We start from the raw sequence: 14,783 nt of genomic DNA, 5'->3' as shown, positions 1-14,783 counted from the left end.
AGTTTTTTTTTTTTTTTTTTTTTTTTGGTATGGGGGCTTGAACTCAGGGGCATTCAACTACTGAGCCACATCGCCAGTCCTATTTTGTATTTTATTTAGAGACAGGGTCTCACTGAGTTGCTTAGTGCCTTGCTTTTGCTGAGACTGGCTTTGAACTTGTGATCCTCCTGCCTCAGCTGCCTGAGCCCCTAGGATTACAGGTGTGGGCCACTGTGCTGGCACCAGTTACAATTTATAGAAGCAAAAGCTAGGTGATATACATAATTTTAGCTAGGCTGTGTTAGCCAGGGAATATGTTAGTCTTAATTTCCCTGGTGTCTGTCCTCAGCACAAGGAAGTGTTTATTATCAGCATGAGGAGGAGCTCTCTGTTTCACCTCCTCACTTGAGGCCAGGGATGCCTGATAGGTAACTAAAAGCAGAATAAAAGCTTGGCACCTTTGCCTTAATTTTGTATCTATCTCTTTTATTACCTTAAATTTTGGGTCAGATTCCTGCTCAACTCTGCATACAGTCATGTTAATCATTGAAGGAATGTTCATCCCAAAATGTTAATCTGCCCCTTTCAAGGACAAAGACAAGAGTAATTAAGGTATAAGAGTTACTAAATTAAGATTGTCAACTGCCAGCTTTTGCAAATTCCTGTTCCAGACCCCTGGAGTGGTGCCTGGAAGTCTTCAAACAGTGGAACCTTTCAGGCAGATTAAACTGCCCTTCACCCCAATCCAAGCAAAAACAATTATCTCATGGGAACCAAAGTGCCCCCTTCCAGGATCACAGGTCTGATAAATGCCCTGTGAAACAAATGAAGAGTGCTCCCTATCCTTGACACCTGTAAGTCTTGTGTGACCAGAAATGAGATAATGATCAACCAGATCACAGTTTGACCAAGACTACTTCAGTATGCATACCTCTTGTCCCCTGTTCTATTCTCCCTCTAGTTAAAGCTGAAGCTCATGTCAGTACCCAGGTATACAGGGCTGAGATGCTTAATCTCACTTGCCTTCCCCAATACAGCCATACTAACTAATGTTTCTTTCCCACTTTGTATTGTTATTTTTTTCATTTGGTTTTGGGGTAAGTGGTTGGACCTGATTTATTGAGACCCCCAGCGTCAGGCCTTTGGCCTAGGTTGCTAGTAAAATATATCACAAATACACAATTGTTCTGTCACAAATACACAACTGTTCTTTCAAGTAACAACATTAATTTCATCATCACCAAATCCAGTATTTGTTTTTCTCTCTTGATCCTATATCTCTATAGCATTTCATACTAAAAATCAATCTATCCTTCATGAGATTTTAATTTATTTTTGTTCTTGTGGTAGTTCATTACCTCCTACTCCTGATCAATCATTACCTGACCCCTTTCACCTCATCTCTGTAGATATACTCCAATGTTCTTTCCTGTCTAAATTTTCTTTCTGAAAATCACGTTTGTAGCCACATGTGATGTCACGTGAGTGTAGTCCCAGCTACAGAGAAGTCTGAGGCAGGAGGCTTTCTTGAGCCCAGGAGCTTGTGAACTCAAGTGTGGGCAACACAGTGTGACTTTGTCTCACAAAAATACCACACAAAACACACACACAAAAAAAACAAAGGCCTCATTGTTCTTATGGTTCAGAATTATTTCTATGAAGATGATTCTAACTCCAGAGTTCTTTCTTGAGTTTTAAAAACTTTTATTTTCAAATATTTTTTGGCCAATTTCTGTTGAAAAACTCAGAAATACCTCCCCTCCACCAAGTCCAGCACTGAACTTATCATTTTCTTCTCTTTTACCTATGATGTTACTCCCTTCCTGAGGAACAGTTACCAAGGCCACCCATTTAATCATTAATACCTAGCAGAATTTTATATTCTTCACATGCACACCACCCTTTTGGAACTACTTAATATTTATATTCTACATCAGTGCTGTCCCACAGAACTTTCTGCAATGAAGCAAATGTCCAATATAGTAACCACTAGCAACATTATTTCTGAGCAGTTGAAATGTGCCTTATTGAACTGAGGAACTAAACATTTAACTTTAGTTAATTTAAACTTAAATTACCACATGGGGCAATGGTCACTATATCAAATACCATCAGAATACCTATTTCTTAATATCAAATACAAAGTAATAATAAAAAATACAAAATCTTGAAGCAGATTGCCTGGGTTTGAATCTCAACCCCATAATTTACTAGCAATGTGACCTTGGAAAAGTCAGGTTAACATCTCTGTGCCTCAACTTATTCATGGTCAAATGGGACACTAATAGTACCCTACTTTACAGATAATATATCATATATATAACTTTAAAATAATGTTAATAATGATAGTTAACCTTACTTTGATCTTTAAAATGATCATATATATGATCTTAAATGTAATATACATGTGTGTATACATATGTATGTGTATATATATATATACATGTGTGTATCTATCAATCAATCAATCTATCTATCTTGTTCCCTCTGTTAGATCTACTTCATATTCTTAGTGAGAATAGACTATGCCTTTTCTTATTTCCCCCCAGTGCTTGTACATTGTTTGGACATTGTTGTCCAAAGAGGACATCAATATATATTGATTGTATGCAATGTGTGATTAGAGAGTTAAAATCCCATTAAAATGAACCAGAAATGGCAAATCAATTTTCTTATTTATAATCTGTGAAAAAATTAAACTTTGAAAGTCTTTATTTTTATAATTAGGAATAGTCATGCATTTATATAACTCCATTAGACTTGAGGTAACAAAACAACAAAAGAAAAATGAATGAAAAATACCACAAAACAAAACCTTTCCTTCATTTAAAAATTAAAAAAAAAATTTTTAAAGTTGTACATGGATACAATACATTTATTTACTTACTATGTAGTGCTGAGATCGAACCCAGTGCCTCATGCATGCTAAGCAGGCACTATACCACTGAACTACAACCCCAGCCCCCAACTTTTCCTTCTTTTATCTTCAATTCACTTATAAACACCTCTATGCTAAATACCGAATCCAAAATGTTAATTACTGAGTACCTACATATAAACTCATTAGCTTCAACCAGTACCTAAAATTAAACAATTATATTACCACCTTTATCATCTCTATTTTTAGTTGGCTGTTACCAGATCTTAAACGAGCTAAATTGAGCAACTGTTTCTAAGAGTTTTGAAGAGGGGGTATTCATGTATCTACATTAGTTCTGGAGATTCCCTTTCACAAGTCTCAATAATATAGGGACTATAATTGTAATATAAAAGTTGCTGCAAGAGACAGTATCCTAGCTATTTAGGTAAAGTCTTTATAAGCTTTAAGCAGTTTTTTTTTTCCCCTAGAGAGAACTATTTATTTTACTATAATAACAGTAAAAGTGTTTTACATGTCTATGACAATTTATTTTAAGATTAGTTTTAAAATGCTTTTTAAAAAAATTATTTTAATTAGGTATATATGACAGCAGAATGAATTTTGCTTCATTGTACACAATTTCAGCACAACTTTACATTTCTGTGGTTGTACATGATGTAGTGTTGTACCACATGTCCAGTCATACATGTACCTAGGGTAATGATGTCCATCTCATTCCACCATGTTTCCTACCTCCATTCCCCCTCACCATCCTTTGTCCCATCAAAGTTCCTCCATTTTCCCATGTCCCCCCAATTATAGATCAGCATCTACTTATTAGATAGAACATTTGGCCTTTGGTTTTTTGAAATTGGCTTACTTCATTTAGCTTGATATTCCATTGTGTATATGTACCACATTTTCTTTATATATTCGTCTACTGAAGGGCATTTAGGTTGCTTCTACAGTTTAGCTATTGTGAATTCAGCTGCTATGAACATCAATGTGGCTGCATTACTATAGTATGCTGATTTTAAGTCCTTTGGGTATAGACGGAGGAGTGGGATAGCTGGGTCAGATGGTGGTTCCATTCCAAGTGTTCTAAGGAATCTCCCTACTGCTTTCCAGAGTGGTTGCATCAATTTGCAGTCCCACCAACAATGAATGAGTGTGCCTTTTTACCTATATCTCACCATCATAAAATGGTTTTTATTTATGTTGTCAAAAATGTATTCTTTTCAAAGAAGACAGACAGAGATCAACTAGCTTAAGATAACAATGAACGCAAGGTCATTTTCAGTCTCTCATGACCCATTCATCTACACAAATGTAATTCAGACCAGACTGGCTTTAAAAGAATCAATTAGTACCACACTCATGCCAATAAAATCAGTCACACTATTATATAACATTTTTTTCTTTGACTATTTGTACTTTTTACTCCTGTATCCTCTTGTTTAGTTTTATACCCTTCCAAGAATTCCTAGAACTACATGAAGAGTTCAAAAATCTTCAGTCTATTCTAAGCTAATTGCTAGGGAACCCTAATTACTTTCTTCAAAAGCAGGGGGTTTCCAAAAGGAATTGCTATTGTTGCTTCTAAAATTTGTTCAGTCTTGAGAACTAATTTCATGTTGGCCTGCTCTCCAGGATATGCATAAAAGTATTAATTGCAAATACAATCAAGTCCCCATTCTAACATAAGGGGATACTGACATAGTTTCTTTTGAAAATTTTGCTACTAGTTATACTTAGGAAATTTTACACATCTGTTACCCTCAGTTACTCTTCGGGTTGGGTCCTCAATTGGTCTCTCACATTTTTGTCCCCAAACTGCTCTCTGCTTTCTCCACACATCATTTAACCCTCAATGGTTTCTTACCTCCAAATATTTCCGTTTTTCTCCTGGAACCTTACACCATTATTTAAAAAAATTCATCTTACCTTCAACCTCATTTTATTTCTAGTGCCTACCTTTACCCCTAATGCATTTCTCTTTGAGCCTCTCAGATATATGCCATTCACTCTTCAACACTCTACCTTCAAGTTGAGAAACAGGAAATGACTTGCTTACTCTCCAACGTTACTTCTATACATTGTTCTTCCACCTTATGTAAGAAATCTGTTCTTGTGACGAGAGAGCCTACAGAATGGGAGAAAATCTTTACCACCTGAACCTCAGATAGAGCATTAATCTCTAGGGTATACAAAGAACTCAAAAAACTAAACACCAAACAAAAAATAAATAAATAACCCAATCAATAAATGGGCACAGGAACTGCTCAGGCAATTCACAGAATAAATATGATCAGTCAACAAATATATGAAAAAGTGTTCAACATCTCTAGTAATTGGAGAAATGCAAATTAAAACCACACTGAGATTTTATTTTACTCCAGTAAGAATGGCAATTATCAAGAACACAAGTAACAATAAATGTTGGTGAGAATGTGGAGAAAAAAGTACACTCATACATTCCTGGTGGGACTAAAAATTGGTGCAACCAGTCTGGAGAACAGTGTGGAGATTGACCCAGTTATTCCACTCCTCAGTATATACCCAAAGGACTTAAAATCAGCATACTATAGTAACGCAGCCACATCGATGTTAATAGCAGCTCAATTCACAATAACTAAGCTATGGAACCAACCTAGGTGCCCTTCAACAAATAAATGGATAAAGAAAATGTGGTATATATACACAATGGAATATTATTTAGCCATAAAGAAGAATGAAATTATGGCATTTTCCAGTAAATGGATGGATATGGAAACTGTCATGCTAAGAGAAATAAACTAATTCCCCAAAACCAAAGGGTGAATATTCTCTATGATATACGAATGGTAATACACAATAAGGGGGTGCAGAGGGAAGGATAAAAGTTCATTGGATTAGACAAAAGGGAATGAAAGAAAGATGGGGAATGGGAATAGGAAAGACAGTAGAATGAATCTGACATAACTTTCCTTTGTTCATTATGAATACATGACTAGTGTAACTCCACATCATTTACAACTACAAGAATGGGAAGTTATATTCCACATATGTATGTCAAAATACACTCTATTGTCATGTATATCTAAAAATAACTTAAAAAAAGAAAAAAGAAAGAAACCTGCTCTTTAGAGTTTTTGGACAGTCAGCTATACTCCCCCTCTCCTGCTGCCTTATTGTTAATACCCTGCAGCTTCTTATCAGCATCTGATTCTTAGTCTTGCACCTCTGCTTTAAATCTTCTATTAACCACTTTTATGTCCACCTGGAAAACCAATTCCCCACTCTCCCCAGTGTTCCTCAAAATACTGTTCACCTCTACCAGAATCATCACAGATGTTTTGTAAAATGCAGATTCCAGGGTACTCTGAAAAAGAATATACAGGGGCAAGGTCCAAGAATCAAATGAAAACTGTCAGACTGGTCACTGAAACAAAATATATTTATATCCTATTTATAAGAGACACCATCAATATAAAGACATCAGAAATATGAAAGTGAAAAAATGGAAAAAGATTTGCAGCACAAATGCTAACTAACATAAATTGTTTTTGCTATTTTAATATCACAGAAGATAAACTTCAAGGTACAATGTATTACCAGGTATACACAGGGCCATATCACAATAATACACCATTAAATTCTTCAGGAAGTTTAAACAATCTTAAATTAGCATACATATAAGCTCAAAATACATAAACAAAAAACAGAATTAAAAAATGGACAAATCTATACTTATAGTAGGAGTTATAATACTCATTCCTTAGTAACTGATGAAACAGGCAGGCAGGAAAAAAAATCAATAGAGATATAGAACAATTAAACAAATAATTAACAATCTTGAGCTAATTGACATACTTAGAACACTGTACTCAACAAGCAAGACAAATTCTTTCAAAATCATAAATCACCACAACTGACACAAGAAAAAATACATTTTTCTAAATGTTACTGAAAAATTTCCCACATAGAAAAACTTAAGTTCAAATGGTTATACCTGTGAATTGAAATACTAAGGAAAAAATAATACCAATCTTTTATAAACTCTTTTGGAGACAATATTCGTCAAGTATTTTTGTACATGTGTGATGCTGGGGATCAAACCCAGTGCCTCACGTATGCTAGTCAAATGCTCTATTGCTGAGCCACAACTCCAGCCCTTGCCAACTTTTTAATAAGGCTAATATAATCCTGATATCAAAATTCTACAAGGAGGGCTGGGGTTGCGGCTCAGTGGTAGAGCGCTTGCCTAGGCTATGTGAAGCACTGGGTTCGATCCTCAGCACCACATAAAAATAAAATAAACAGAATAAAGATATAGTGTCCATCTACAAAAAACAACAACAACAAAATTCTACAGGAGATTATAGAAAGGACAATAACAGGCCAACCTTTCTCATGAATTTAGATGCAAAAAACTGAAAAAAAAATAGGAAACTGGATCTAGTGATACATCAAAAGACAGGCTTATCAAGACCAAGTTGGATTTATTCCAGAATTGCAAGTTTGATTTAACATTTAAAAACCAACTAACATAATTTACCAAGACAAAAAAATTAACCAGGAAAATCATGATTATCATAACAATTCAACTGATAAAATTCAATACCCACTCATGATACAAACTTCTATCAAAATGGGACTAAAAGGAATTTCTTTAATAACTTGTACCTACAAAAAAATTTTACAGCAAACACTTTACTTCATGGTACAATTAAAAATTTCCCAAGATTGGAAATGAAACAAAGATGCATATTACTGACACTTTGATTTCACCTGGTACTGAGTTTTAGCTGACTCAATACTACAAAGGTAGGGGGCAAGGCAAAGGTGGAATATGTGCAGACTGGGCTCCAGGTGGGGGTAGGGTAAAGGGTAAAGGAAGGGACAAAATTTGACAAAAGTTCAATTTCAACTTCAAATTGTAAAGCACTAGAGTATAAGTGTGTATCTATTAAGCTTCTCTGATTCTCTTTATAAACCTATAGACTAGATACAGCAGATACTGTTATTTACTTCTATTTTGTAGATGATGTAACTAAGCCTCAGGAAGTAAACTGATTAGTCCACAGTCTCTCTTGAAGAAGCAAATGCAATTGACCCAGGGAGTGGTTGTTTACACCTAAGTTTCTTTTCAATGTGCCACACCTTTTGTAGAAAGGGACCTAGAAAGGTCTAAAGAAAAATTTTGTTCAGCATATGCTGTATGGTCTCCTAAACCTAAATAAAATTGCCATTGAATTCATGATCTAAAACTTCCATAAGAATTTAGAAACATGGTAGGCTGAAATAACACAGATAGGTTGATTTCCACTTCAAACTCATAGAAATGCTATAAAAATATTTTCAGAAAGATAAAGACAAAGAGAGATAAACTACCACAAAAGAAAGTCAAGAGAAAGAAAGGGATATCTCCAGAGGCTAGAAATGAAGACAGCACTTATATAAATATGAGTAAGAAACCAGAACTGAAACAAATTCAGATGTAGCTTCAGGGACTGGTGACTGGATTTTAGTGCCTGTCCAGGAATAGCAGACCCATTTTCCAGCTTTTAAGGCAAGCATGTGTACAGGTAAGTGATAAACCCTAAACTGTGGTTTCTTTCTTGAAATCTGGACTCTTGATGAGCCACCTAGTCAGTGAAAGAGACAGTTGGAAAAATTGTGTCTATAGATTCAGGGAAACAGAAAAAAACTTTTTGTCAAGGACTTCAGATGCGTGTGGTAGAGAACAGGCAAAAGGTCTAAAAGAAATGAAAATCGTAGGCCTGAGCTACAAATGGATGTTGGGGGAAATCTACATTACTTACATGACATGAAAACTGAGCTGAGAAATTATAAGAACCATGAACATTCCAGTGGGTCGTAGGAACAAAAGATATGAAAAGGCACTATACAAGGATAATTTTACAACATCTAAGAATTTAGAAACATGGTAGGACTTCAGCAGGATGAAGAAAAAAAAATTCTGCTGAAAATGTGAATATTTTCCAAGAATTACAAACAATACAAGGAGGTATATTTCTACAAAGTAGAGCAGTATATACAGCAAGTAGGAATCTTCTCCTATACCTCCCCAAATAGTATAATCCAAAATATATACTATATAAACTATAAAGCAAGCATGTTGAAAATTATTACAATAAAAAGGGCAAACCACAGGGCTGTGACTCAGTGGTAGAGCAACGTGCCTTAGCATGTGTGAAGCACTGGGTTCGATTCTTAGCACTGCACATGAATAAAGTCCATATATATATATATATATATATATATATATATTTGTTTTTTTTCTTATAAAGTACAGGGCTGGGGTTGTAGCTCAGTGGCAGAGCACTTGCCTCACACATGTGAGCACTGGGTTCGATCCTCAGTACCACATAAAAATAAATAAATAAAATAAAGATTTTTTTAAAAGTGTAAACCATATTGAAAAAAAATAGTACAGCTTGAAAATTTCGGGCATTTAATAAAGAACCAAAGGAACACCTAGAAATTTAAAATTATACTTATTTGAAAAACTGAGTAGATATGATAAAAAATAGATTAAATATAGCTGAAGAAATTCTTAGTTAATTGAAAGAAAAATATGAGTACATCATCTGGAATACATAAAAATTCAAAAGGAAGAGAGTGAATGAGGAGAGACAAACAGATAATGGCTTAAAATTTTGAAAAATGAAGATATGAGAAGTACAGCAATTTCTGAATAGAGTGATGAACAAAAACTCATTTGCACCTAAACATAGGTTAGTATAACTGCACAACATGAAAGATTAAAAAAATAAATAAAAAATATATTTTTTTAGTTGTAGATGGACACAATACCTTTTGCTTTATTTTTTATGTGGTGCTGAGGATCAAACCCAGTGCCACACACATGCTAGACAAGCGCTCTACCACTGAGCCACAATCCCAGCCCAAAACCCACATCTTTCATAAGTAACTAGAAATTAACTTAAGAATAGTAATTAGGTGGACAGAAGATTTCTAATTAATAGCAACACATGTTAGTCCCTATGCCTTATATTTTGCACCTGAATAGCACAGCTTAAAAAAAAAGATCAAATAGAAACTAAGACATGTAAAGCATTTAGCATAATACGTGGCACATACCAGCTGCCTAACAAATGCCAGCTTTTATTATTACTTAATGTTTACTCTAGTATAATCTAATCATGTAATTTGAAGGCATTATCTTTAGTATGACTACTAAAAACATAAAACATAAGAGACACATACTCTGACATCCACTGAGCAGCCCACAGTCCATGATGGATTTCCCAACACTTGATTTTGGCAGAGAAGATGGACTAGTGAAGATTTTCCAACACCTGGAAAAGATACAAGAACTATAGTAATATGAAAGACATACTGAAATCTCTATGTTCAAAGTAAGAATAAGAATATGCAGTAATAATGGTATTTAAAGTGTAATATGTTTAAAGGTATGTTCAGATCATATCAATGATATAAGCTTGAAATAAGAATGAAAGTGAAGATAGTTAAGGGCAGTGATCCTTTTCAATTTAGCATCAAAATCAGAGAGCTGGATCCTGGTCCCAGGCTTTCCAATTGCATCCAGGATTTTTAAATTTCTAACATGTTCTCAGGTGATACTGATGCTACTAGTCTGGGAGCTTCACTTTGAACCACTGGAGTAGGGCAATTTCATAATAACTAACCCCTTTCCTGGTAAATATTTGACTATCTACTCAGCCTATTTTAGGATTGCAGAATGTTAACAGATTTTAGAGGTAATCCATCTACCCTGTACACCCATGATGAGGTAGGGTCCCTTTCATGGCACCCTGTTACCCTGTTACTGAATGCTGTCAGTAAGCAGGACTTACCATCTAACAAATCCATTTTCAGGCACTCCAATTCTCCCAGTTAGTGATTTTTTAAAAGCAGCACAAATTTACCCTTTGAATCAAAAGAGCAACTCTAATTTCTTCTACATCATGGTCTTTTACTTTGAAGCAGCATTTTATCTCATTTTAGATCTCCTTCTGGTCTTAAGGCAATCTAATTATTAATGCTAAGGGTGGCACTTGGGAGATCTGTATGAAGAAAGGGAATGAATACTCCCCTATACCTCTTTGGAGTCACTCATTCATTTAAAAGCATTTTGGGATTCCATTATGACAGGTATAGTTGGGGAATCTTTATGAATCACTAGCTACCTCAATGATTTAGATCATCTCTGTGTGAATTATTATGTATAAATCCATCACTTATGTTTATTCCTTTTATTGTGATGATATGCATGGTATACTTTAAAATAATACAAATATCATAAGCCTTTGCTTACATAGCTTGCTCTACCACAAACAGCCTATCCATCCTCTCTCTCCTCCCCCACTGACCTGGTCAATTACTCTTTCAAGACTCAGGAACATTCTAAAAAGTATTTTATGACTCCATACAGGTAGAACTAAGCACACCATCCAATGCACTTCCACTCTACCCAGTATATTTTCCTATAGGGCACTTTAAACAGTTTTACTCTTATTTCTAGGTTTTACTCACTGTTTAAGTTCCTTGAGTGTTGGGGCTGGGTTTTACTCCTTTTTTTTTTTTTTTTTAATCGACAGTACTCAGAACAGGGCCTTAATCAGTATTTATTGACTAAAAGTTTCTATGTGAATGGGTATGGTTGTATTATGTCTGTGATACATAAGTGCTCTTTAAGCATCAAACTGGGAGGCCAGCCTTAGCAGCTTAGCAAGACCCTGTATATTAATAAATAAAAAATAAAAAGGGATGGGGGTATAACTTAGTGGATAGAGCACCTCCGGGTTTAATCCCCATATCATTGTAGGGGACAATTTGCAAGTTGTTATAGAATCTTCATAAACATTTAAATATTTCCATAGTACTTTATACAGTAGATATAATGATTTATTTAACTATTCTATCATTATTATAGATTTAGTGTGTTTAAAAAACTTCACTACACTAAGTTTTTATTTCTATTTAAACATTTGTTTAAAATTATTTCCTTGGTATGTCTTCCAAGAACATCAACATGTACAAGGGAAAAAAATTAAAAGTTCTTAATACATGTTGGCAAATTACTTTCATCTGATTACACTGTCACCAGTCACACATATGAACATGTAGCTGTTTTTCTTTATCTTTGCTATTTTGATAAGAGAAAAAAAACCTGAGACTTGCTTTAGTCTGCTTTACTTTCTGGGAAAGATATAAATTATGATCATCTCTGTTCATCTTTCCCCTGCCCATTTATCTACTGGGTTTTAGTATTAATTTATATGACCTCTTTATGCACTAAAGATATTAATAATCTAATATAATTGAAAAATTTCCCAAGGTTTTCTTTTTTTCTTCTTTTTTTAACATATCAGCATTTAAGATTTCTGAGTACTCAAACTTCATTTCATTGCATATGTTCATTACTGAATTGCATGTTATCATCAATCTTTAGGGCATATTGTTAACATTGTGTTTACATATGTTTATGTTGGAGCACATATCAAGGCATTTAGTTATCAGCTTCATGCAAGGCTTAAGTCCTAGTTTAGCTTTACTGTGTCAGGGTAAATATCTCTATGCAGTAATATTGTATATCTCTCCATGAACAAACAGCTTTAGGTGGTAAGTATTAGTGACAATGGATGAAACTAATAGTTAAGAAAGGCTGAAGTGCTAGGCATAGAGGCCAATTATTTATTTATTTTGAGAATTTTAGGAGGTTCTGATTCTATATTTCTGTCGTTGAAGTAAATTAGATCAAAAGAATAAACTTGATTTGCTTTTGGGGAAAAAAGGCCCAATATAATCAAATAAATGTCAGCTCCAAATACAGTTGTTGGTAATGTATTAAGCTCATCCCTAATCTCTGAAAGAACAAAGAGAAAACAGTATGTTTATGTTATTAAGTCTTTCATGATTCTTAATAGATTATCAAATATTTCTGTCTGTAGGATACAAAAGAAGTCTCCGACTCTCAAGTCATTCCTTTATGTATTTGAAAAACTCTCAAAAGTTCACAAAGGAAATAAACCTTTTATTCAAAATTAACTTTGAAGTTTGAACATGAAGTGCAAAGTGTGTATTCTGACCTGTTAATTAGAAAATCACTGTTAAGAGGAAACTGATAAAAAGACAATAACCGACTTTGCACATAAAACCAAATAGTGAATGTGTGACAGGATCAATCACCTTCCAGGTGGGCATTATGCAGGCCCTGATGTCTCTTTTAAAACTAATGAAAAATGGGGTGGGTGGAGGGAAAACTTACTAACTGCCTGACTACTTTTCCACATTTAATGCAGTGGCCAATTCTACCTGTTATTGCAATGCACTGATTCTACAGTTATAATCCCAGCATCTAATACAATATACCTACTGAAAAACACAATAAATAAACTAACTCCAATAGCATGTAACATGAAGGGACTGCTAGATACAATAGAAAACGGAATTACTTAGTAGAAAGAACATCTACTTTATACACCATTAAGATCTGTGTTAACTCTGGATTCTAGCCTTAAATTGTATTTGATGATGAGTATTGCCAAGTCCCTTTAGGCCACCATTACTTTCTTCATCAGTTACACCAAGTGATTTTATTGACTTAATGTCATTTTAAGCTCCACAATAAAAGAAATGAAATTGACATACATTGGGATTATATTTATAGATTTTCATAATGCAGGAATATTAAATAATATTTGAGGAATATTAAATAATACTTTTTGTAAGATATGTTGAATTGCAAATGTTCCCATGCAATGTGACGATGTTCCTCTCCCACCATAATTTGATATACTCTCTGTAAGGCTAGCTTTCAAGCTCTTTGGGGTATGTCCTCTTTGTCTCCAAGCATGTAACACAATGTCATTGCTTACAGCACACAAAGATCAAATCCAGAAAAGCACATCTATAACAGCATTTATTCAAGTTTTTAGGAGAGTCGTAGGTTATGTGGGAAAGAGAGTAAGGCTGCGGGGTCCAGTTGGAGCGATGGTGCAGATTTCAAAGGTAGTTTTCAAATGTCCAGGGAGTCAAAATAAGTATTTTAACACTAGGATTAAGTTAGGCTCAGGATTAAGTCCTAGTCACTTTTGAGTGTGGCCTTCATCTTAATTTCTCTATTTCCTACAATTCAGAACATAATAGTTTTTTCAGTTAAGATTAAATGAGAATATGGAAATCCATTTTTGGATTAAGAGTGAAATAGGATTACCACTATTTCATTGCGTAACATATGTGTTTAAGCTCGTGGGTTCAAACCAGTTGTCATTTACAATTCTGCTACTCGCCTTTCTCTCCTCTATAATGGGGTCAAAGGACTAATCTTGGAATTAAATGAATTAATATACCAAAGCGCTCGCCAGTGTCATTCTTGGTGCACGTCAGACTTAACAAAATATCCTGAAGGCACTGTCCTACTAACTTCTGTACCCTTACACGGCTCCCAATAAAATAACAGCGCCAGCACTTTTTAAAGTAAGTCAATTGATAAAAAAAATTATTATTATTTTAAATAAAGCAATTCTCTTAAGCAGCGGTCGCTCGGAAGCCGGACGTGGAAAACCGCAACCGCAGACCAAGGCGCTAACTCCACTACCAGCCCCCCACCACGCGACGACGGCGATTCGTCAAATGGAGCAAAGTCCTCTGGGAAGTGTAGTCTTTAGGCTCCGAAAGGGAACTCAGCTACAGACCGAAAAGCCAGGAAGCTGGGGACAACAGTGAAGGGTGAGAGGTATTGGGTAACTGAAAAGTGTCGGGAGCCACAGAGGAGGGTTTAGCCGCTCACCTGAGTCTCCCAACACCAGTACCTTCACCCGATCCAGGGACGCCATCCTGCCACTGCTTTCGCTGGGGTCAACGCCTGTTCCGGGATTCTAGGCCAATCACAGCGGGACAGGGAGGGCACGGCCTTCAATTTCATTGGTCGGTCGCAGTGTGACTCTCTTGA

The 14,783-nt window shown here is 35.1% G+C and overlaps 1 protein-coding gene across 1 annotated transcript in view; it reads right to left on the bottom strand.

Moving 5' to 3' along the window:
- Rabl3 (RAB, member of RAS oncogene family like 3) overlaps positions 1–14,774 on the bottom strand; it is a 37,827-nt gene extending 23,053 nt beyond the window's left edge. Inside the window, exons 1-2 of the mRNA XM_015486891.2 lie at positions 14,622–14,774; positions 10,073–10,164 (exon numbers count right to left, since the gene is read on the bottom strand). Coding sequence (XP_015342377.1) covers positions 10,073–10,164; positions 14,622–14,667 — 138 coding nt within the window. The 5' untranslated portion in view covers positions 14,668–14,774. The remainder of the gene's footprint in view (positions 1–10,072; positions 10,165–14,621) is intronic.
- Positions 14,775–14,783: the final 9 nt, after the last annotated feature.

The sequence above is a fragment of the Marmota marmota genome, unplaced genomic scaffold (genome assembly GCF_001458135.2).
Source record: "Marmota marmota marmota unplaced genomic scaffold, marMar, whole genome shotgun sequence".
Classification (NCBI taxonomy): domain Eukaryota; kingdom Metazoa; phylum Chordata; class Mammalia; order Rodentia; family Sciuridae; genus Marmota; species Marmota marmota.
Note: the sequence above shows the minus strand (reverse complement) of the source record. Positions and strands in the feature narration are given on the sequence as shown.